Source organism: Monodon monoceros, unplaced genomic scaffold (assembly GCF_005190385.1).
Source record: "Monodon monoceros isolate NGI ecotype Baffin Bay Population unplaced genomic scaffold, NGI_Narwhal_1 Super_Scaffold_2, whole genome shotgun sequence".
In the NCBI taxonomy this organism is placed as follows: domain Eukaryota; kingdom Metazoa; phylum Chordata; class Mammalia; order Artiodactyla; family Monodontidae; genus Monodon; species Monodon monoceros.
In genome coordinates this window covers 97899492-97924124 of record NW_021703776.1, presented here as the reverse complement: position 1 = coordinate 97924124, position 24633 = coordinate 97899492, and the positions used below count along the sequence as shown (strand labels likewise).

General features: G+C 39.3%; 1 protein-coding gene across 4 annotated transcripts in view; it reads left to right on the top strand.

Moving 5' to 3' along the window:
* The first annotated feature begins 1669 nt into the window (after positions 1 to 1669).
* The window catches only part of EZH2 (enhancer of zeste 2 polycomb repressive complex 2 subunit), a 38783-nt gene continuing 15819 nt past the window's right edge, over positions 1670 to 24633 (top strand). For 3 of the 4 annotated variants that reach the window (XR_003795348.1, XM_029234425.1, XM_029234426.1), the window contains exons 1-9: positions 1670 to 1725; positions 2265 to 2388; positions 2973 to 3101; positions 10844 to 11022; positions 14392 to 14508; positions 17434 to 17554; positions 19135 to 19275; positions 20230 to 20332; positions 20881 to 21044. Coding sequence is in view for 3 of the 4 variants with exons in the window: in XM_029234425.1 (XP_029090258.1) it covers positions 3032 to 3101; positions 10844 to 11022; positions 14392 to 14508; positions 17434 to 17554; positions 19135 to 19275; positions 20230 to 20332; positions 20881 to 21044 (895 nt within the window). In the remaining variant the exon portion in view is untranslated. The remainder of the gene's footprint in view (positions 1726 to 2264; positions 2389 to 2972; positions 3102 to 10843; positions 11023 to 14391; positions 14509 to 17433; positions 17555 to 19134; positions 19276 to 20229; positions 20333 to 20880; positions 21045 to 24633) is intronic. The other variant, XM_029234427.1, reaches the window with a different exon arrangement.

Below are 24633 nucleotides of genomic sequence, written 5' to 3'. Positions count from 1 at the left end.
CCGTGTTCCCAGTGCAGGTTTTTATCAGGCATGGTGGTGCCGCCTCCCAGGACCATGAATTTGTGGAAGCAGCAGATGGGTCTAGTTGTGATGAGTTTCTGAGCTAATGCAACAGATCATCCCTTTTTATCTGATTCCTCTCCTTTCTAGCTAGGCCTTTGAAGTGCTAAGTGTCTGAAAATAATTTGCATAGAATTACCTGAGCTCATCTGTTAACTAACCAGCAGATGTGAAAGCAAAAAATTGCCACATAGTCATTTTTAGAATAAAGCTCCAGCCTCTCCCTAACTTTGGCGTCTTTTTGCCCAGCCTCACCGTCTTCCTAACTTCTTCCCCACTTTCTGTGTTTCCGCCAAGTTGGGATGGGCTGTGGGGTTTAGCCTTCTCAGCTCTGAGGACTGTCATCTTTGTTCCACTCAGCACCCCAGGCAAGGTCGCACTTTGAAGCTTTTATGGGACTCAGTCCTATCTCTGTGATCTCATTCAACTGTCTTTATCTTACGTTCTGAAATCTCTTCGTTCTTCTCATTCCCTCAATTCTTGTAATTTGGGCTCTTTACCTAATTTGGGGTCCACCTTTGTTTGCAGTGTCGGCTGGCGGCCCCTCTGCGCCCTTACAGCCCCGAACCCAGCTGGCTCCTGCTCTTACCTGAGCCCCTTCCGTTCTCTCTTTGCCTTTTGAAACCCGACTCAACTTTTAAGGTTGAGTGGTCACTTTGCTGCCATCCTTCTGCAGCTCCTTGCTTGTGTCCCCCACCCTCAGCCCCAGTACTTTTTCATATTTATCTCATATTGTAAAGTCCGTTCCTTTAGGCCTTCTTAGGTCGGTTATAAGCGCCGCAAGGGCAAGTTCTGCGTTTCATTCATCTTTGTATATTCATTGCCTGATTCTTACTAGTCATTAATTACGTGCTTTCTTTGCCCCTCTCTCAGCTTGAATAATCCACCATTTGTGTTCTCTTTCGTGGTTTGGTGGTAGAATATTCGTACAGAAAGTTACCACTGACCTCTGGGTTCCTTTTCTTTCTCTAATTCCTCTCCTTAGGCAATTTTCTCTATGCCCGAGGGCTGTATGTAAGCAGGGACATGAAACCCTACTCAGGTTATTCAGGCCAGAAAGCCATCTTCCCCATATTGAAATCCTTGCCGTGTTTGCTCTCAAGTGACTCTTGAAATCATTTCCTTTCTCTCATCACTGGTGTCGTTGAAGAAGCTGCGTCGTCTCTTGTCTAGGGACAGTCCCGCCTTCCAGTCTCACCTGGCCTCACCTTTGCCTTTTACTCTCTTCCAGCCCCTCCTGCCGCTGCACTGCAGTCAGCTGGGCTTTCCAGAGTGTAACTCTTCCCCCTGCCCCTTTACTTAAAACACTCTATGACTTTCCATTGCGCTTAGATAAATTACAGCACAAATCCCTAATGTGGCACCTTTGCACCATCCGATAGAGGAATGTCCTTCTAATCTTTTGAAGATACAAGTACAGTTTTAACACTTTGATGAACAAATGCTCTGGAAGAGGACACTCGTTTAGACTCTGTGGTGTGAACTGGACATCCGGTGGACTGCAGGCTGAGCCCACGTTGCACATAACCGGCTTCCAGAGCCTCTGCAACCACAGATGGGGCGGAAGGGGTCCCTGCCTTCCTTCTCCTCTGGCTAGCAGAGGAGCCCCCATGGGAGGAAAGGTGGCACGAGGCAGAGACACAGACTTTCATCACAGTGTTGAAGGTGAGAAGCATGGTTGAAGGTGCATGTAGGAGGAATACTTTAATTTGTACAGTTATCACATGTTGTACTGTATATTTTCTACCTTTGGTGCTGTATGTAGATTTTACTTCTTTTTCAGGTTTATCTTTTTCAGTCATTCATTTATGCCTGTAGCAACTAATTTAATGATGAAAAACTTAGAGTATCTGTCTACATTTTTTTTTTCACTCCACAAGTGTGGATCTCACAGCTCGTTACTGTATATACTTAACTCCTGTAATGGGTCACATTTCTGTAGGATGACTGCAGTTTAGGAGTGGAGTATCTTTGTAAATAAAGATGTCTTTTAAAAGTTGTATTAAATAAAAATGTATACTTGGAATGGAATGTTTTTAAGGACTTCACCATGCAGAACAAATGAGGACCCTTCTTGCAAATATCAACAGTGTAATTATGTGTCATTTCTTTTGTTGATTGTTCGTTTGCTGGGGATTAAAACACAAGTGGTCATATTCAGGTTGGTTAGATTAGTGATTTTAATATGAAACCATTGCTTTTAGAATAATCATGGGCCAGACTGGGAAGAAGTCTGAGAAGGGACCAGTGTGTTGGCGGAAGCGTGTAAAGTCAGAGTACATGCGCCTGCGGCAGCTCAAGAGGTTCAGGCGAGCTGACGAAGTCAAGGTATCCTCCGTCTTCTGTGAAAATGCGGGTACAGTTAAGGATGGTTTACTCCCTAAAGATAAGTTTTAATTTGAAAGGGTAAATGGTCTTATTTACTGTAAGATAAATGAAAACTTGGAAGTTAAGGTCCTTGGTCTGTCTTAACAAAAATCGTACCATGCACATTAGTGAAGTGGAAAGATTTTAATCTAATGGTTATTCAGTCTACTTGGAAATCACCATCTTTTCAGTGTAACTTTGTACTGCATGTGGAGACCCAGGACCCACATATAAAGGAATGTGTTTCATGGTACCGTGTTCCTAAAGTCATTGTGATTAAAAAAAATATATAGATATATACAGAGTTAACAAAGAAAGGATGGAAATGATTTCCTCTTCCCCTTCTACTCTCAGTAAAATAATAGGTGTGGTGTTTTTGTATTATTTGAACGTGAGAAACCACAGTTTAGTGTAAAATCCATATGCTTTTGAAGGAATGTCCCTGATACTTTTGAGGAATCACTCAATTTTAACCTTCATTAGAGATGTTACAAATTTTCTAACAATGAACAATTTCTTTTCTCCTCTCCTTCATTTTTTTAAAGAGTATGTTTAGTTCCAATCGTCAGAAAATTTTGGAAAGAACAGAAATCTTAAACCAAGAATGGAAACAGCGAAGGATCCAGCCTGTGCACATCCTGACTTCTGTGAGCTCATTGCGCGGGACCAGGGAGGTTGGTGAACTCACGCGCTGTATGAATTATCAGTGCATTTTGGTTTTTGCGTTTGGAATGTTGGTTGGTTGTCGAGAGGAGGCCATTGACCTCGGATGTCCCTTGTTTTATTGTTATTTCTCTTTAATGTGCAACTGATTCCTAGATTTTTATCAGACTGTTCATTAAAAAAGAACTTTAAATACTCTCGAATGTCCTCATCAGATCACAAGTTAGAGCAAGGCTTTCTGATGCATAGTTGTCTTTTTTCCTCCCCCTTCATATGAATTAGCCGTGCTGTAAGAAATGGTTCTTTTTCATCCATACTCATGGAGTAAACAAGCTTCTTATTATACATCTTGTCCAAATTCTAAGGCTCTCTCTATACGAATTTTTAAATTTGGGGTTGGGAGGTCAGAATTTCCTTTTTTAATAGAATTTTTTTGAACGAACGAGGTAGATCTTAATCATTCCAAAAAATTACTGTTTTCAAAGGAAGGCAATAAATCTATGGTAGATTTTATAATGAGATAACACATTAAAACATAGTGGCAGCAAGATGAAAAGAAAATGGCAGAAACTTACACAGTATAGAACCAATCAGTAGGATTTTGGTTAAAGCATTTCTGTTTAAGTACCTGTTTTATGCAGGAAGACATGGCATATGATACGGAATGCTGTTTGAATGGGCATGGACGCAAAAAGAGGGAAGAAAGCGATTTGAAATTTAGATTATACCATGTAGTAGATGATTGTTGACCTGGGTGTCTGCACATGGAAGGCATCTAAACAATGGAATTTGTTCTAAAGTAATGTGTTTTCAATGAGCAGTCATTTTTTATATGATATTGTAATAATCAAGCACTAATTTGGTGTCTTATGAGACCTGTTGAGATTGTGTGATGCACTGGCTTCAGAGACTGGTCAGTGCTGTTAGAGCAGCTCAGTCTGTGCTACAGACATGGTCCTAGTGGTGATTTCAGTGATGGTGTTGTGGTCTTGATGGTGATACATATGGCTTGGGATGATTCTTATTTATGCATTTTGTCAGTTGACCGCTCTTTAAGCTCTGACTTGCAGTTGTATAAATATGTATTATATGTTATTAACACCTTCCAGTCATCTGCAACAGGTCAGGACCTACACATTAGAGGTAAATGACTAATTAATACACTAAGGGTGAAAGGGATTCTTTTCTATGCCAGTCAGAATGTTCTCGAAAGGGATCAGGATGGAGCCTCTAATTCTTTTGAAAGTGACCTTTTGGAAATTTTGAAGTGAAGGAAAAAGAAACCTCGTTTTTTTTCTCCCCAGAGGGATACATTTTAGAAATTTGGAGAAATAAAGTAGGAACACACGGAATACTTAATTTCGCCGCCCCATTACAAACCTCAAAATGCTGTTGAAAGCCCAGCCTACATTTATAATAAAAGTGAACAGCAGTAATGATTTCTGGCACTGCACTAGGTACTACTCTACCTCATTTTGTCTTCGTGATGGTTGTATTACCACTTTTTTATTCCCAGGTGAGGAAACTGAGCCTTAGAAGAATTAAAGTCAGTTTCCTTGCTCTAATGATCTGATGTGGGCCTGGAAGAGTACACTTTGCTCAGACACATTAAGAAATTATTAAAGCTCATTATTTATGTACAACCGGAATTGCTCATGATACAATTTTTGGTGTTAAATTTAAGAGTACAGTTTATTCAAATAAGCATTTACTAATTGCATTTTGCTTTTAATTTTGTCAAGTGGAGATAAAAGTCATTGAATGTAAAGATACCTAACTTTTTATTGAGTTCATGAGAGAAATTGTAAGAAGAAATTAGCATTTTAATGAAACAAGTGTTTTTCTAAACTTAGTACCCCATGCAGGTTGAGAAAAAACATTTTCACAAAACAGGAGGGGAAAAGGAGGAAGGTAACCCCTAGCCTCAGGAATTCAGGTTTTGTTGCATGGAACTCTGGTCAAAGCACGTTTGTTTTTGAGCCACTCTTAATTACTGATTCTGCTTGAAGTGATTTGTCTTCTACTCCTCCTAGCGGCGCCCCCCCCCCCCCCCCCCCGGCCCCTTTAAAACCATCATCACTGACTTTTGGAAGCTGAAGGTTTATACAGTTTGTGATAAGTTTTTTGGTGTTATCACAATAAATAATAGAATTTTAGGGCTGGAAAGGACTTTAATGATCTCTGTCTAGTCTCCTTACTTTTCAGATGAGACTATATCCCCGTTATTTTTTCTTCAGTTTGAGCATTTCCAGCAATATATCAGTTTCTTTTATATGCTTTAAAAGTTGGAGTCAACTAGGTCAGAAGCAGGAGGATAAATAAGTTAGCCTCTTTTGCAACAACTTTCCTAGTAATAGGCTTGTAGGGCTGGCAGAATTTGGGACTGCACTGTTGACCCAAACACCTAGAAAGTCCATGGCTTTCAACATTTGGAAGTGCTGTTGTAACAGTGTTTTAATTAAGTCCTTATTTTTATAAGCTGATCCTTTATAAGTGTTGTCTTCAGTTTAAATCCTTTGAGCATGACGACGATTCAATGACAATTTTCAGTCATTCACTCAAGTCTTCTACTTTATTCCCTTCTGTACTTGTAGAAGGGGATAAGCTCAGTTTTAAAATGACCAATTTTATCTAGGTTATTTTAGTAAAGAAAGTCCGACAAGTTTACTTTCTGATCTAATGAAGTGACTGCTGTAGATTCTGACTTGAGATCAAGGAGCCTTGCAGTCGACCTGGAGACCACATCTTTAGTCTGTTGTTTCCTTAATGCATGCTTTTAGGAGCCTTGTGGGTACTTATTTTTTGGTGTTGAAGTTACAGAACCTAAGCCGTGTTGCCCATAGGATCTTAATACAGAGTATGTGTCTATTTTCTCTTTTTAAAAATACTTCTGACTTCTTGAAGACAGTGACTGTAATATATGTTACATATATTTCCTTTGCTCTTCAGTTTGTCTTTTTAAGGAGCATTCAGCTTAAAAATGTTATGAAATGATACATACAGGCCAAGGGATGCATGCCGTATTGCCATAACATGTGGCTGTTTGTCAGAAGATTATTTCTAGGTGACATTCGTTACTTTGTCTCATCAGTCAGTAAAGAACTTTATCTTCTTTAAGTCTGCACATTGGTAATCCTGTTCTTTAATGTGTCTGTTTTTCCAGTTTTGACGAAGAAGCTGGTTTAGGAGTTACTCTTGTAGTCCTTACTAGTGCATTTCTTTCTGTACATTTTCCATTTCTTGCTGAAAACAACAAGGCACTTTTCCCTTTCATTGATTCTTCATATCAAGATTTTTATTACTTGTATGTATTATGACTGTTAAAGGGAGGCTTGCTCAAATGATGTCTGTCTTCTGGGCAAGTGGTGTGATTGGTTTAATAATTTAAAAATATCCTGCCAATATGCATTTTTAGATTCCCAGGAGAATGTAATGTTCTTGTAAGAATTCTGTGTCTTGTTTACTAATGAAAGAGTAAGAAAAGTGGGGCTTCTTCAGAATGTTTCGCACATACAACAAGCAGCATCAGAAGGACCTCCTAGCCCTCGTATTCATGAAGAATTAAAAGTCTTTTGGACTTTTCAGTACGTACAGGTTTGCTCTTCCTATTGATATCTTAAAATTTTAAGTTCATCACCTATCATTTGTTATTTGCAAATGAATTTTTTCGGGTGGGGGAGGCTTCTTTCATGATGCAGAATGTATAAGTTCTTTCGTAAGTTTGCAGTTTGGGCTTATTTTTGTTGAAGGAGAAGAAAAACATTGTCTTGTTTACCTGTAAACACTTGATTGCATTATTTATTGACGTGGTAATGCACTTTCCTCAGTTAATTGTAAATAGAAATTTAGTTACTATACACAAAGAAAAAATAACATGCTGGTGTACCCAATGTGTAGTGCTCTTTACTTAAATATACTCCCAACTTTCAACACAGTAACATGCTTTCTTTCCTTTGTGAATTTCAGGATTATAGGACCAATATGTCCTGCCCAGCATTTGAGCAGATGTGGCAGGGAGCTGGGTCACTTTTCTCATGTCTTAGACATAGGTGAATGGTTCTCCCAAGTGTGTGTCTTTACTCTCAGTCTGAACATATCCATCCTTTCTTGGTTGCTCAAGAAACTGGTTTCTTAGTTGCTTTCTGCTGCTCTTTGTCCCTCTTAACCATCTGTTGGTTGAATCTTGTGTTAACTCTGCCAGTCCTTCCTGCTCGGGTCACTTTTTCAAATCACGGCAGCCTTTGCTTCCTTTCTGGCTTTCTTTCGGCTGAAATAGATGGAATATTACTTAAATGACCATAAGGAGGTGTTCCTTTGCTTTTGAAAGGAAGCTAATATATAAGCATTTTATGCTTTTCTAAAAAGGCCATGTAAAAAAAAGATCACTTCTGTTGTTTGAGTTTATATATTATTATCATATATTAAAGATCTGTCATACACTTATGATGTTTGAGTTCATATTTTAAATTTAAGGTTATATATCTTAAGTTTAAAAAGTGAACTTTTCAAAAATGTCAAATGTTTATTTTGTACTACTGAATAAACCAGAAGTTGTGCTTAATTTGCTGTTTTTCTCCAAGAACAAACTGTGTATACAGTTTGTGTTTTAAAATTTATTGTTAAATTGACCAGTACAGAGATCAAGTCTGTCCTCAAAATGCAAAACCAAATTTTGACAGCTGTTTTGAAAACAAACAGAATGAACCAAAACCCAAAGAAATGCTTATCTAGTCTGCAATGTTAAAAATTGTTCATTGCTCTGAAGAAATAAGAAAATTTTATTAGACCTAGAACTGCTATCACAATTTAGCTTGATAATTTGGATTGACTTAAATCCACTGCTTAGGATTCTGTTTTATCTTCTCTTACTAGATTTTGTAAAAGAATATTATTTGAGTACCATTTTGAGAGGGTTGGGTAGATTTCATGAGCTACCTTGGCAACCGATGAGGCACTTTTAATACTAGCTAATGTGAATATCTGTTGGGTTAATGAAACTTTTGTTTTTTTATCTTTTTCTTCAATTAAAAGATCACTGTAAAATATTAACTGTAAAAATTCAAATAAAACAGAAATCTATGAAACAGGAGCAAAAGGCCCTGTCGTCCAAGCCCTGTGACTTTTATTCTCTGATTTCTTTTTCTATGACATGTTCATTATAATGATAATATATATTTTATTTTAAAAAGTTATTCCCAGATAAAACATGCCTGCCTTTTGGGGCCATCGCTTTACATCTGTCCAGGTCTTCAGTATCTTCAACAATGCACAGTGCTTGGTCCTGCGGATTTACCATAATTAATTGCCCTATTCATAATTGATGAACATTTAGGTTTTTATTTTTTCCTTTTGCAGTTAGCCTTTCAGTGAATAGCCTTCATACACATCTTTGCATCTTTTGAGTAATTTTGTAGGAAGAGTTTCTGGAAACAGTATTACTAGGTCAAGAGGATATGTATATTTAAATTTTTAATAGCTATTACCAGATTGCCCCCCAAAAGTTTTACATTTACACTCTCACCAACTGTTTATAGTGGTGTCTGTTTATCTATATTCCCAGCATAAAATGTTAATCTTTGTCAGTGTGATAGGTAAAACATTACTGTAATTTGCTCTCCTTTCGTTCATCAGTGAAGTTAATTTTAAGTACCTATTGTTTGTTTATATTTCTTTTATGAGTTGGCTGTTATGGTCTTGGATCTTTTAAAATTGGGTTGGACTTTTTCTTATGATTTTAAGGGACTTTTTGTATATTATAAATACTAGTTTTTAATCATCTGTTCTGCAGATTTCCCCCCCATTTTCATGCTATTTCTGGGATGTTTTGGTTATACAGAAGTTTTAAATGTTTATGTAGTCAAATTAGAATTTCTTCTTTTGATTTCTGTGTTTCTTTAAGGCTTACAAAGCCTTTATCTACTTCAAGATTATAAATTACCCATCTTTCCTTCTAGTTTTCATTTTTGTATTTTAACATCATTTAACCTATTCGGAATTTCCTTTGGTGTAAAGAGCGAGCGGGGAATTTTGTTTTCAATTTTTTTTCTATTTGGCTTTGTTGTTTCAGCACGATTCACTAAATGATCAATCCGTGAGCAATTGGGGAGCGTTTATAAATCTGTTTTGCAAAGATCAGCAGAATTGGCCTGTCTGATTGGTGGTCACAGAGCAGGTTTAGCACCTGAGCAAGGGCTTCGCGCTTCTGAGACTACGGTCTGGTGGCCGTCCTGCCTTTTTTACCTTAGCCAATGGCTCTGCTACTCTGTGGCGTTCAGCCCCACGTCCACTCACGGGAGCGAGGCTTCACAACGGCTGTGCTGCCACAGCTGATGGAAACCATGACTTTATTCTTTGTTCTGCTTCTTAGTTTTTGTTTACTTTCTTTTTTTTTTAATGATAGAAATGGTCTTATTTGCCACTCGCAGGACTATTACCGAATTAGGCTCTTGAGTTTGCATGTCACGGACAAACATGGCTCTGGTTACGTGCTTTACGTGCTGTGTTGGGTGTTTTTGTAGTTTTACCAACTTACGTCCTCTGACTATTGTTCTGTGTCTGATCTCCAGCATTTTAGCAAAACTGCAGATTATGAGGAGATGATTTACCCTAACAGCCCCCTTCAGACCCAGACTGCATTGGGTTTTTAATAGTATCTATATTAACCAGGTTTATAGATTTATGACCTCTTTACTCGGGCTCAGGCTTCTGAAGCTAGGACGCAGGGAAGAGCTTTAAGGCTCCAAACTTCCTGAAATTGAACTTCACATGTTACCTGTTCTGTGTGAAATGCTGTATATGCGCCCCCCCCCACGCCCCGCCCTGGAAGAAGTGCCAGACTGATGCTTATAGGGTGGCATCTTTCTGTTCTTGAGTGAGCTCAGGGCAGGAGCCTCGTGTTGCTGGTGGAGGTTCCCCCCAGTCCGGACGGCTCTGCAACATACGTATCCAGCAGCAGAAATGAGAATAATTTACAGTCTGGCATGAACCACTCCTGTACTCCTTAGCTCCAGCGCCCTTGATTAGCTGCTTTAATTAAATGTGCCTGTGTCAAGATCCGATCAGGATGTTTTATTTCTGACCCTCTCGTTAACCACCCTTCTCCTAATCATCCTGAGTGAGTTAGGAACTCGCTTCTACTGTGAGCTTTTCTTGACCCAGACCTGATACTTACCTCATTCCAGTTTTTTCTTCAGTACTTACTTCACATAAAAGCAGTCTGAAATTAAGTTATGTACACGATCATTTTCACCAGAAGGCCTAGCTGGTTTAAGACTTGGTGTGTCATCTTTTCTCTACTCCAATCTTGAAGAATATGGGTAGTTTCAGGAGCCTCAGCTTTTCCCTGGAGCGGGTGGCAGCTGATGCTTTCTTTCACACACCGTAGATGTGAGACAGCTCCTTATTGTTTTTACTCGGAAAAGCTAAAGGATATTAGACAACATCACCAGTTCATTGTGTCTCTGGCTTGAATTAAATGGACCAACCAGGATCCAAGAATATTTTTAACTTGGCTAACTGAGTGTATTTCTTCCCCCTACTATGTGGAAGTCGGACATAACCCTTCTAATGTTAAAGATTGTTGAGAGACCGGATGGCTATGACTGTTGCCCTTTGTGATGTCCCACTGTAAGATGGGGAGTCATACCTACCTCCTAGGGTAGTGGTGAATTTTAAAGAAGTTAACTTTGGTAAAGTCTCTAGCACAGTGCTTGGCACATAGTAGGGTGTGTTAATTTCTTTCCCTTCCCTGCAGGCCATTCACCTGCTCTTCCCTCTACGATTTTCCATAACACAGTTTTTACTTGGAACCAGCCTTCTGCCAAGAGTCTCAGTTTGGTTGTGTACTCCTACAACTACTATTTTTGGCTTGACTTCCCTCTCCAGCTCCCAGTGGTCCAGCCACACAGTCGCCTATTGTACCAGCTGGTTGATGTAAGTCTATCCATCCTCAGAGGAACCTGGTTACTTACCAGTAAGCTGTGTTTCTCTGAAAATGTAGCATCCTTGGTAACTAATATAATTGTTTTCTTTCTTTACCATCAATGATGGATTACCTACAACAACTTCCTTGTGTGATCCTCAAGTTGGAACTAGAATTAGAGAATTTAATTTGTTGATATTGGTCTCCTAGTGAGTTCCTGAGTCCAAGACATATGACTCTGATCAGGTAAAATGCTGTGGAGACCCATGAGGTCAAAATCCTTTTCAGTGCTCTGAGTGATATTGAGACAATAATATAAAGTGTCAAGGATGATACATTTTCAAAGAAAAAAAGTTACTGGTAAGTAACTGGGATTTTTGAGTAATTTTCCTGTAAGTCAATAAATAAGAATTCCCAAACTTGTTTTACCAACAAATGCTTTTGCATTTGAATATTATTTCATAAATGAAAGGGATATGGTTATTAGTTAAGGTTAATAGTTAAAGAATGGGGTAGGTTTCTAGAGATACTACATAGATAATGAGGTGGGTATAGACCTTCAATTTGCTAAATAGGTGTTCTCTTAGCTTTAAAAAGAAATTGAAGTCGAAGTCTCCATTAGGGAAAAATCAGCAAATGCAGTCGGTTCGTTCCAGAAACATTTTTTGAGTGCCTACTCTTTTTTGAGACACTGTGCTGAGTATTGTTGCGAGACAGAGGTAAAACCACACTCGGCCACAGCCGCTTTGAGAGCTTATTTCCAGCCCCTTGGTGACACTTTTATGACTCAGAATTGAGGTGATGGGTCATGGGGGTATGGCAGGTGTGGGGTTGGAGATAGTACTTAGCGCTGCAGCCTTTGCTGTCTTATTTTCTGTGCTTCTCTAAGTTCTTTCTGTTAACGGAAAAGTCAGCTGACCTCGTTCAGTAGACTCAGAGCATTTTCGCTGTCACTAGAGCAAACAGGTGGAACAGAGCCAGCGTTCCTCCTGTCTGGTAGTTGAATAGGATATTCAGCAGTCCTCCCGTAAGTGTGACCTTGGATTTAGATATTAAAGCAGGTGAATAAGTCAGAGTTGGAGAAGCAGCTGCTCCCCCTCGCCCCCCAGGCTTTAAAGGGGGCCAGTCTTCAGAATTAAAATCACAGAATTAGTTTACCTCCACCATGTGTAGAACAAAAATCAAAAACTCCAATTTAATTGTTTTGCAAGAAATGAAATTAGTTTGTATTTAAAATCACTGGGTAGTGTATAGCACTTTATTCCGTAGTTATAACCACTCCTTGCCCCAGAGTGACCTGGTTAAGTAACTTAAGAAGAAGGAATGAAGACATGGTAGGAATAGGACAAGAGGCAGATGCTGGGGGAGGAGATGCCCTGTGACACCGTTGGGTGTCTCTTTTGCACAGCACCCATTGCACGGGCATCTCAGGGTGAGAACTAGAGCATAGGCATGAAGCTTGTGGGTGTTGGAATCAGACTTAGGCTTCCATCCTGGCTTGGTAATTTACTACCTTTCTGACTAGGCAAGTTATTTAACCTCTCTGAACCTCAGTCTCCTCATTTTGTGAAATCGTGATGCCAAAGGCTAAGATGAGAAGTGGTTAAGAAAATGTATATAAAGCACTTAGCACAGTGCCTGCAACATAGTACGTGCTCAATAAATGTTAACTGCTGTTATTATTGGACGGATGGATGAGGAATTGCATCGGAGGCCAAAGAAGGAAACAGGGAAAGATTGCGGGTTCTGGAGTTTTAGTAAACTGTTCACACCTTCTTATTTACTTGAGCTATGAGCTTTCTAGTATTATCTTTAATCTTTGCCCTTGTGGAAAGCAAATTAATGGATTAATCACTGTCACAGTTCTTCCTAACTACTCTATCTTTAAACCTTCACTTCCACTGAGGAAGGAACTATTTTTGTGCTGCGGTGACTGTGACTATTGGAAGATTATCCCCCTGGCCTGAGGAAGTGCTGAGGGCCAGGTGGGCCTGGATGCCAAAGACTTCCACTCTGATTTCACCAAATCTAGACCCGCGATTTTTAAGTCCTCTTAAATAAAAATGAAACATTTAATAATTATGTGTGTTGTATAGACATGACTTTTTTGGTTTCATTTTACTATTTCAATTCTACTTCTTTTTGCTCTATTTTCATGGATTATATGTCCAGGGTATTTTTGAGAAGGCTCTGGAGACCTGATAATTGGGTAATGGTACTCTTTTAAGAAAAGCTGGATTCCTAGACAGGATGGAGAGAGCTGTGGTATTTGGGCACAGATCTTTACCGTATTTCATCAAGTCAAAGATGCAAACTTTTTAACATTTTAACATCTGAAACTGGCATGCATCTTAGAATCACTATGATAAGAAAGCATTGTGTTATAGTTTAATTGGCAACATTATTTTCTTAATGATACAGAAGATAATGGTGTGCTTTGAAATTGATGTCATCGTAGATTGGATGAAATATGGTATTTCAGGGCAATATATTTACTTAACCGGTATTAGAAATGTATAGAAATGTGGTATCGTGACAATATGTGTAGTGGGTAAGAGCAGGGGCTCCAGAGTCAGACGTTCTGGGTTTAAATTCTAGCCCTAACAGTGTATGACTTTGGGCCAGTTACGTATCCTTTCTCTATCTTAGTTTTCTCACCTGTAAAATGAGCGCTAAGAATAGTCCCCATCATACAGCGCTGTTATGAGGACTAAATATAAGATGTGTAAGTGTTTAAAATAGTGCCTAGCACATAGGAAGTGCTTAATAACATTAGTTATTATTGTTAATAATTTAGAGATTACACTTCTGCAGAATTGATTTGAATCCATTTCGTTGTGATTGAAATTCAGGTCTATTACCTTTAATATTTGTGTATCATCTGATAATATCAGCAAATGACACTTGGGTTTTTAAAAAGGGAAGGTAAAGGTAAGAAAGTTTAACCTAACAAGTTTCTATATTCTTATTAAGATTTAAGTGGCATATTTGGTGTGTGTGTATATATATATATATATATATATATATTATTCCATGTGGATGAGATGTAAATGAAATTAAGCAGTGAGGTAGAAAATTTATAGTGAAAGCAAGGAGCAGTTAATCTGAGGCCAACCTAAATACAGTATTTGATTCTTATTGATACTGGTAAGTATGGAAGGGGTTGGAAGGTTTTGAAAATTTGCAAAATCTGAAGCTTTTTCTATCACTAAGTAAAAGAGAGGAGAGAATCCTTTCTGGTTTTTATGAACTTACCGTCTCAGTAAAGAAATTTCTTTTTCAAAATGCTGTAAGTAGGCAGCATCTCTTTATAATATGATGCCTACAGCTTCAGGTTGTCCTTTTATTCTTACGAGTCAATTTTATTTTTTCTGTTCTAGTGTTCGGTGACCAGTGACTTGGATTTTCCAACACAAGTCATCCCGTTAAAGACTCTGAATGCAGTTGCTTCAGTACCCATAATGTATTCTTGGTCTCCTCTACAGCAGAATTTCATGGTATGTAAATAATGTGTCTTCTTATTTGGTAATGACTTCTTTTAAATGAAAAAGCATAGATAATTTTCTTGTCAAGGTGAGTTAAGATAGTATAAGTAAAAATAGCTATCGAAATGGGAGTACTTAGAGTAATTTTTTAAACCAATTAATATATGTATTTTTAAGCCTTTTCGGTGTTGGCGTTGCTCTTTTCTTAGTCCTTTCTAGTTAAAATATTCTCCAAAGGAAAAGTATTAAGCAAAAGCCACACCTGAGATTAAAAATATATTTAAAAGATGAAGCTTCTAGTTCTTATCCTTGAAGATGTTGGTCAGTATCCTGTAATCTCAGTCTGACTTTGAGGTTTTGTTAATTGAGAACGTATTATTTAAAACAATTTTAGGCAGCATGTTATTAAGTGATAACGTACACTATGAAATATTCTCAGGGCAAGGTTAAGCACTTTTCCACAGATAACACTGGCACAATAGCTTTTGTAATGAAATGCCAGTATTTAATTCTTTATAGAAGTAGGATGAAGGAGGATGGAACAAAAGAGAAATTTGAGTATGCATTCTTGACTTGTGTTGTTAAATTAAAAATACATAGTTTTATTACTTAGTTGGTATATAAAATAATAGGGCTATTACAGTGTTGATGGAAGTCCTTGGTGAGCCTACTTTAGAGAATTACCTGCTAGATTTTTAAATAAATAGATGTTTCTAATGGCTTCAGTAACTTTGCTCTTAAAAATTTTGCAGTGGAGGCTTAAAGGCAAACTTCAGATTCTCTTTTGCCATTGTGTATTTTTGTGCATTTAAGGCTTTATTCAGAAACATTTTGTTTGAGAATCATGTTGCAGGAGCTTCTGGGAGGGTTCATATTTTCACAGACTGTAATTCTGAAAGCATATAGTGTTTAAAGTTGTCAATAAATTTTACTTCTTTTTTTTAAAACCATTTAAAAAATTGAAGTATAGTCAGTTTATACTGTTGTGTTAGTTTCAGGCATACAGCAAAGCGATTGTTTCAGATTCTTTTCCATCATAGGTTATTACAAGATATTGACTATAGTTCCTTGTGCTGTACAGTAGGTCCTTGTTTATTTTATATATAGTAATGTGTATATGTTAACCCCAAACTCCTAATTTATCTCCCCCTCCAAAGGTGTCAATAAATATTATGAATCATCCATGGGTTTTGCTGGTGACGAAAGCTAGGTCAGGCAAGCTGTCTTTATTATGGCTAGGATATATTTTGAGGTGCAAAGGTTATATGGCTATAATTGGGAAGACAAAACAGCCAATTGTCATTTAATTTTGGCTTGTGTCCAAAATAATTAACTCTCCCAGTTTAAATGGGATTAGTGCAGGTGAGGTGTGATGGCAGCTAGACTCATTAGTTGTATATAAGCTTGACCCTGAACAGAACAATAAATACATTAACATCTAAATTTTCCTTTTATACCCCATATGCACTTTTTCTCCCAGTTTCCCTTTTCCTTGTTTGTCTAAGGTACCATTATCTTTAAGAACTCTGCAGTTATCCTAAATGTGTTATGTAGGAATAATTTGAAAAATTTCCCTTTTCTCCCTGTTTCCTGCCTGCTCCTACGTGACAGTTCCGTGTGTGTGTCACGGCCTTTTGCCGGCGTATTCCTCCCTGTCGATCATGGGCCAGCCTAAGGCACCTCACACTTGACCTTTGATCTTAGCCAAAAGGCCGAGAAGCGGTAGGCACCTCACGCTTGACATAGTTGCCGCGTCCTCCCATCAGTCTTAGCCAGTCCATTCTGTTTATCAGAATTATCTTTCTGAAATTCTGTTTTTAACCAATACCTTGTTCAGAGGCCCCTTTAGACTTAGACCTATCCTTGTTTTAGTCTCCATATTTAGATATGGACTTCAGAAACTTTGTCTTTTTCTTTTTTTTTTTTTTTTTTTTTTTTTTGCGGTACGCGGGCCTCTCACTGTTGTGGCCTCTCCCGTTGCGGAGCACAGTCTCCAGTCGTGCAGGCTCAGTGGCCATGGCTCACGGGCCTAGCCGCTCTGCAGCATGTGGGATCTTCCCGGACTGGGTCACGAACCCATGTCCCCTGAATCGGCAGGCGGACTCCCAACCACTGCGCCACCAGGGAAGCCCTTATATTAGTTTTTAATTTCCTTTTCCTTTTTTGGGAGTATGGTTATTTATGGGTTCTTTTTTTGTGGAATATCCTTTTCTTAATAAATTTATTTATTTTGTCTTTGCATTGGGTCTTCATTGCTGCGCGCGGGCTTTCTCTAGTTGGGGCGAGCGGGGGCTACTCTTCGTTGCAGTTCGCGGGCTTCTCATCGCGGTGGCTTCTCTTGTTGCGGAGCGTGGGCTCTAGGTGCGTGGGCTTCAGTAGTTGCAGTACTCAGGCTCAGTAGTTGTGGCGCATGGGCTAAATTGCTCCGCGGCATGTGGGATCTTCCTGGACCGGGGCTCGAACCCGTGGCCCCTGCGTTCACAGGCGGATTCTTAACCACTGCACCACCAGGGAAGCCCTCGCTGGTTTTGATAAACCATATTTCATCGATCCTAAGAAAACTTTGAAACGTCTGAAATAGGCATGTCTTAAAATTGATGATGAGTCGTAATTTGCAGCATTTTTTCCTTTCTTAGAGGTACATAAGATAACGGTAAGTTTTAATGATTGATGAAATATTAGATTAGGTAATACAGTATTTTTTCTTAAATTATTTCCCTGTAAACAGTTTGTTTTCTCAGATATGCTTATTGATGTGAAGGGTTTTTTACTTCTTTGTGGCTTTTAGAATTTGATGTCTATTATTTTAGATCTGGAGAACTGGGTACAGACATCTACTTATGAAAAAATATTGTTGTATTTCAGTTATGTTACATTTACTCTTAAAAAATTTGATACTTAGGATAAGCCTGCTTTTTAAATATTTTTTACTTTTAGGTGGAAGATGAAACTGTTTTACATAACATTCCTTACATGGGGGATGAAGTTTTAGATCAGGACGGGACTTTCATTGAAGAACTAATAAAAAATTATGATGGAAAAGTACACGGGGATAGAGGTGAGTCATGTGTTTATTCTCTTGGAAACACGGCCAGAGAATTGATATTATTTTTTTAAAACATAGGTATGAAAGAGATTTTTTTTTACATTAAAATTGTTGGACTGGCCTGGGCTCACAAGCCTAAAATATTCAGTGTTTTCCCTAACTATTTTTATTTTATTTTATTTTTTTAAACATATTTATTGGAGTATAATTGCTTTACAATGGTGTGTTAGTTTCTGCTTTATAACAAAGTGAATCAGTTATACATATATCCCCATATCTCCTCCCTCTTGCATCTCCCTCCCACCCTCCCTATCCCACCCCTCTAGGTGGTCACAGAGCACTGAGCTGATCTCCTTGTGCTATGTGGCTGCTTCCCACTGGCTATTTTACATTTGGTAGTGCTTATATGTCCATATGTACACTACCACTCTCTCACTTTGTCCCAGCTCACCCTTCCCCCTCCCTGTGTCCTCAAGTCCATTCTCTAGTAGGTCTGCATCTTTATTCCCGTCTTGCCCCTAAGTTCTTCATGACCATTTTTGTTTGTTTGTTTGTTTGTTTTTGGCTGCATTGGGTCTTCGTTGCTGCGTGCGGGCTTTCTCTAGTTGCGGCAAGCAGGGGCTATTCTTCGTTGCAGTGCGCGGGCTTCTCATTGCAGTGGCTTCTCTTGTTGCAGAGCACAGGTTCTAGGTGCGTGGGCTTCAGTAATTGTGGCTCGCAGGCTTCAGTAGTTGTGGCTCGCGGGCTCCAGAGCACAGGCTCAGTAGTTGTGGCTCGCGGGCTCTAGAGCGCACGCTCAGTAGTTGTGGTGCACGGGCTTAGTTGCTCCGCGGCATGTGGGACCCTCCCAGACCAGGGCTCGAACCCGTGTCCCCTGAGTTGGCAGGCGGATCCTTAACCACTGAGCCACCAAGGAAGCCCCATTTTTTTTTTTTTTAGATTCCATATATATGTGTTAGCACCCTATTTTTAAATTGAAGGATCATGCTTGCCAGTTGAAAATTATTCATAGCTGGTCATAACAAACTGTGATGTCAATAACATGTAAATTAAATAGAATTGTTTGAGTGTATGTAGATTTTAAGATTCTTTAGCAATAAAATCAGTGAGGAATAGGGCTTCTGCTTATGTGACATGGGCTCCAAAAGGCCCTATGTTCAAAAATACCTTCCCCACTAGGCAACCACAGGACCTGAAATCCTGTCATTAGAATCACAGCTTTGGTGATTTAACAGGAGACCCTGTTAAAGTTCCTGGCAGGAGGGTAACGTGTAACATCCTCACATGTTCCTGTCAGGAGTGGACAGCAAGGTCTGGCAGATGCATTGTTTGGAAGGAGGCGAAGGCCATAGTTAGTCTCTAGAGAATTAGGCTATGGTCGCAGGCACTGAAAACTTGTGAAAATGACAGGTGTTGAGGATAAGTACTACTTCCGACTTTGCCTCAGGCCAGTCCTGAAAATGATCTTTCCTCACCGCATTTTAATAATAGTGTTATGGTACTGATTGATAGGCTCCAGCTGTTTCTTACAAATTAACAAAAGCATACGTGAACTTTTGTGTATTTCTGATATTTGACTTGATGAATTTCAGAATGTGGGTTTATAAATGATGAAATTTTTGTGGAGTTGGTGAATGCTCTTGGTCAATACAATGACGACGACGACGATGATGATGGAGATGATCCTGATGAAAGAGAAGAAAAACAGAAAGATCTAGAGGAGAACCGAGAAGGTACGTCTGTCTGTTACATTTGCGTGTAGCCATTACAGCAATTTTCAAAAACAATAGAGTATAGGTAAATCTTCCTTCCTTCTTTTTTCTTTTGTTAAATATCATATCAGTGGTAGTATAATCAAAATTAGAATATTATTTATAAGATTTCATCCTGCACTTTTATTTCCCTTGGCTAGCAAAATAACGTGTTTTTTTTGGTTTCCCTGGGCAGTCATCTCATAATCATTATATAACATATATATAGCATACTGGTCATTGACTGTGAACAAGTTGTGTGCTCATCACTTTATGTGCGTATAGACATTTAATTCTCATAATATTCCACGAGGTAGCTTTTATCATCAGATCCACCTCATAGTTGAGGAGATGGGTTTAGTGAGGTGAAGTAACTTAAGATCACAGTATTGGGAGGAAACAGAACCCAGAAGATGCTGTGTTCGGAACCAGCTCTAACTGACCCCAGAGCATATGTTTTAACCGCTACACTAATTACGGTTTGCCAGAAAATTAGAGGGTCCCAACTTAGAGCTTGGCAGTTGGTGAAGACCGGACAAAGCTCGTTATTAAGACAGCATAGAAGAATATGGGGGGAAATTGCAGTTTCAAAGAAGCGTACAGTTTTTTATAACAGGCGCCTTAGTGATCACCTGGCTCCTCATTTTACAGCCCAGGTGGGTCAGTGGCCAGACAGGGCCGCAGCGTCAGTTAGGGGCTGAGCCGGGACCACAGCCTCAGTTCTCTGCCTCGGGGCGCACTTGCAGCTTCCCATGCTTGAGTTTGAGTTTCGTCTGGCCCACCAGCCTCCCAGATCCTTGTGAGATATGTTGGAAGGAAGTGAAACATAGAGCTGGTAATTTCCTGGGAAATCAGCTTTGTTAGGCATGAGGGAAATGAAAGACTGGCAAGCTTGTTCACTTTCATTCTTTTTTCCTTTCACATTTCCCTGTTTAGATAAAGAAAGTCGCCCACCTCGGAAATTTCCTTCTGATAAAATTTTCGAAGCTATTTCCTCAATGTTTCCAGATAAGGGCACAGCAGAAGAGCTAAAGGAAAAGTAAGATTTGTTCTTTGGCCATGGTTTTGCCTCGTATGGTCTTTAACTCACCATTTTGGTTCTTTAGAAATGGAACTAATGTAGCCAGTGAGCTCCCCACTTCGTGTGTTCCCAACATCTGCAAGATACTTGACCTAATACGTGTACGTATCTGGTACCCTGTACTCCATTTATGGTAGATGGGATAAATTGGCGTGCGCGCGTGCAGACACGCACACGTACACACACAATTTACAGGAATGCGTGTAAGAGGAAATTTCTCGGGACGCCTGTAGAAATTTTAGTGCAGCTGATGTTTCATTTTAATGAATATAGTAACATTTTTCATGACAGATCTGAATCACATCAGTGAATTCGTTTCTTGATATACCATGCATAATATTTAATTGGCTCTTCATTTAAGTAAAGACTGTTGTAGGCTAAACTTCTTTGTGTGTTTTAGGCAAGATAAACATCAAAAATAATACACAGAAATCTTGTAGAAAATTTATTTTCAAAAATGTAATTCTTGTTTCACCTTTACTTCCATTTTTCTTGGTTAATGTTAGGTACAAAGAACTCACTGAGCAGCAGCTCCCAGGTGCACTTCCCCCTGAGTGTACCCCCAACATAGATGGACCAAACGCCAAGTCTGTTCAGAGGGAGCAGAGCTTGCACTCATTTCATACGCTTTTCTGTAGGCGATGTTTTAAATATGACTGCTTCCTACATCGTAAGTGCAGTTATTGTACGTTTACATTTTCTATCTTTGTTGTGGAATTATGTGTTAAAGCAACTTGGGAAGTGTCATTGATTACCACTAGAATTTGTCATTTAATCTTGCAGTTACGACTGAAAAATACGTTAGCATCATAGTATTGTTATTTTCTAATTTGCTGCTTAAGGGTTGCTCTGAAGTCTTTTGCACATGTTAAGCTGGCACTGCTGTCTCCCACTAACTTGGAATACAGATCAGTGATTTTTCCATAAATGCTAACCGAACAATTGTTTTATAATAAAACTTACTGTGACCTAGCTGATGGCCCAGAGCAACATTGCCAATACTGATGAATAACTTGTTGAATAAGAAATTGGCTAAAAAGGTGTTTCTATATATTCTTGTCTGTTTAGTGCCAAATCTGGTTTTTTTGGGGGGGGGAGGGGCATCCTCTGAATACGTTGCTTTTAAAAACACCTGCATTTGAATACAGGTAAAGCATAACATGTTCTTAATGAGATTTACGTATGGTACATAGGATATTACTTTCTTTTTCTGACATCGCTGGGGAATGAAGTTTCTTAGTAAAATTTCCAGGTAACTGGAACTTAATTAAGTACAATTTAGAAACTACCAGCTACTTTGAGGCACGTTTTTTGAAAATATATTTCATACCTCCTGGTTCCTAAGCAGAGTTTACTTAATGTAGGTTAGCTTTTTCCACATTAGAGTTTTGTGTGACCATCTGTGGCATAACACCTTTGTCTCTGTGCTAAATGGGTTCATGTTGCTTTGCCCTTTTGGAGTTCCTGTGCCCACCTTCTACAATTTTTTCCCTCATTTTCCAGTGGTACCTCTTAATGTTAATTAGCTGCCTAGGCAGCTATATCTTGCCTTATTTTGAGTTTTTGCTCTGTATCTACTTAATGTTTGCTGCAGCACATAATTTGTTACATGATGTGTATCTAGGTCTGGAAATGGTCATTTGTGTGTGTGTGTGTGTGTGTGTGTGAAGTATTAGTGGTTTAGTTATCTTAATTTAGAAAAACTTGAAGTAGACTTTCTGAATTATCATTGTATCTCCTTGCAGCTGTTGTCCGTGCTCCTAATCTAGTTTAACTTGATGACTTGGTAGTTGTAATAATCCGTAGAAGCCAGCCATACTCCAGCCATTGTAGGCTTACTTACTTGGGCTTGGCAGCATTGTCGTTACACAGGCCTTGAAGTAGTTGTTTTGAATTGCATTTAATTCCCCTTTACACATGATCATTTTATAAAATAATGTCCAGTTCTTAAGAATACTGTAAATTGCATTCAGATATCACTATAGCAAAAAAGTTGGTGGGAGCTCTTTCATTGGAGTCAATGCAGTGGTTCCTCCAATTTGTTGTTTATAGATGTAGCATTTGATGGACCTTTTTTGTACAGATGAGCCAAGGCAGGAGGGTACTACTTTTAAACATTATTACAAGAGTTATTTTATTGTGCTATTCCAATCTGAGTAATTTGGATGAACCTTGAACCTGCTCATCGTGTCATTATTCATGCTGGGGAGAGGAGGAGAAAAGTGTTGTGCTTAATGAAGCTGGTTCTCTGGGACTGACCGGTGGGCTGCTCACTGCAGTGCGTGGGAGACGCGGGTCCAGCACTGCTGTGCCCACCCTTCCCCCTTGTTCCACTAGAGCCAGGCTCTTCATAGTGTAGCCCTAACACATTCTACAGGCATTTAATTGCTTTACACTGACTTGGACAAAATATCACACACTATATATTTTTCTTAGGTAAAAGAAGTCATTAAATACATTATTAAACATACCTGTTAAATATAGCATTTTGTGCTTTTTGTTCTTTGTCTAATTGGGAATAATATAAACTGTCAGGATTAAATTTATTACTTACTATGTGCAAAATACTTAAAATAGCACTTGGCGTGTGTTTAGCTATTGTTATTTTTAAAATAAATCATCATTCACGTGACTTACATTTCCAAAAAGCATTAAAAGGCATCCAGCGAAATCCCCCACCCCTCCTGTCCGCATCCTCACTCCCCTGTAGGTAAACCACTTCTGCTGTTAGTTCTTCTGTGTCTTTCTGTAGTTTCTTCTGGCAAATACAAATACATTCCTCTCTTTTCCCAACCACCCTATTCAAATAGTGCCATACTCTCCAGGCTTTTTCCCTGTTGGACTTAATATTGTAGATATTATTCCTGTCTGGACAGCTGCGTAGTCTTCTGCTGTAGGAGGCCCTATAACTTACTGAGCCCGTCCCCCGAAGGTCAACATTTATGGTAATGGTGCCGCAGTGAATAACCTTGCGTGGTGGACCTGTACGTCCTTTCCCACAAGTGCAGGTTAACCCGGTCCACTCTGTAGGCAGTGCCAAACTACCTGCCATACGGGGATCTGCCAATTTAAAGAACTACCAGCAAAGTAAGAGTGCCTGTTTCCCAGAGCCCAGCCAATAGAGTGTGTAAAAAAACAAACTTTGATTTTATTGATTGAATTAGTAAAATGCTTTTTAGCGTAATTTAATTTGCATTTTTCTTCCTGTATGATTAAGAGATTTGTATTTTCTCTGAACTATTTTTATCCTTTTGGCTTCGTTGGTCTTTTTGATATCTTGAAGCTCTTTATATAGTCAGGAAATTTTTTTGAGATGAGTTGCAGTGGTTTTTTTTTTTCCAGTTTGCTGTTTGGTAAAAATCCCATAGCAAAGTTAAAAAAAAAACCTTTAAGGTAGTTGAATTTATCAGTTGGCTTTCCCTACTACTCCAAGGTTTTAAAGGACGTCTCACTTTTTTTCTAGTACGTTTTAGGCTTTTGGTGCTATTTTCTTTTTTGGGGGAATAACATCTAACTCTTTGATCCGTTTGGAATTTATTCTGTTAGAATTTTGGATCCAACTCGTCCTCTGCATCTCCAGGGCTACTGTTTCCACACCATCTTTTTTTTTTTTTTCCCCAGTACGCGGGCCTCTCACTGTTGTGGCCTCTCCCGCTGCGGAGCACGGGCTCCGGACGCTCAGGCTCAGCGGCCATGGCTCACGGGCCCAGCCGCTCCGCGGCATGTGGGATCTTCCCGGACCGGGGCACGAACCCGTGTCCCCTGCATCGGCAGGCGGACTCTCAACCACTGCGCCGCCAGGGAAGCCCCTTAACATCTTTATTGGAGTATAATTGCTTTACAATGGTGTGTTAGTTTCTGCTTTATAACAAAGTGAATCAGTTATACATATACATATGTTCCCATATCTCTTCCCTCCACACCATCTATTGACAAGTGCCTCTGGGGCTGCCCCGAGCCGCTGCCTTCATCACTGTCACCACAGGTGCTGGGGTCTGTTTCTGGTCTTTGGGTTCCGTTCCTTGAGTCTTTCCAGGGGGCTTTATTCAGAGATCTCTTGGCCATTCTTGTTTTTCTATATAAATTTTAGAACCAGTTTGTCTAATTAAAAAAAAAGTCTAGGGGCTTCCCTGGTGGCACAGTGGTTGAGAGTCCGCCTGCCGATGCAGGGGACACGGGTTCGTACCCCGGTCCGGGAAGATCCCACGTGCCGCGGAGCGGCTGAGCCCGTGAGCCATGGCCGCTGAGCCTGCGCGTCC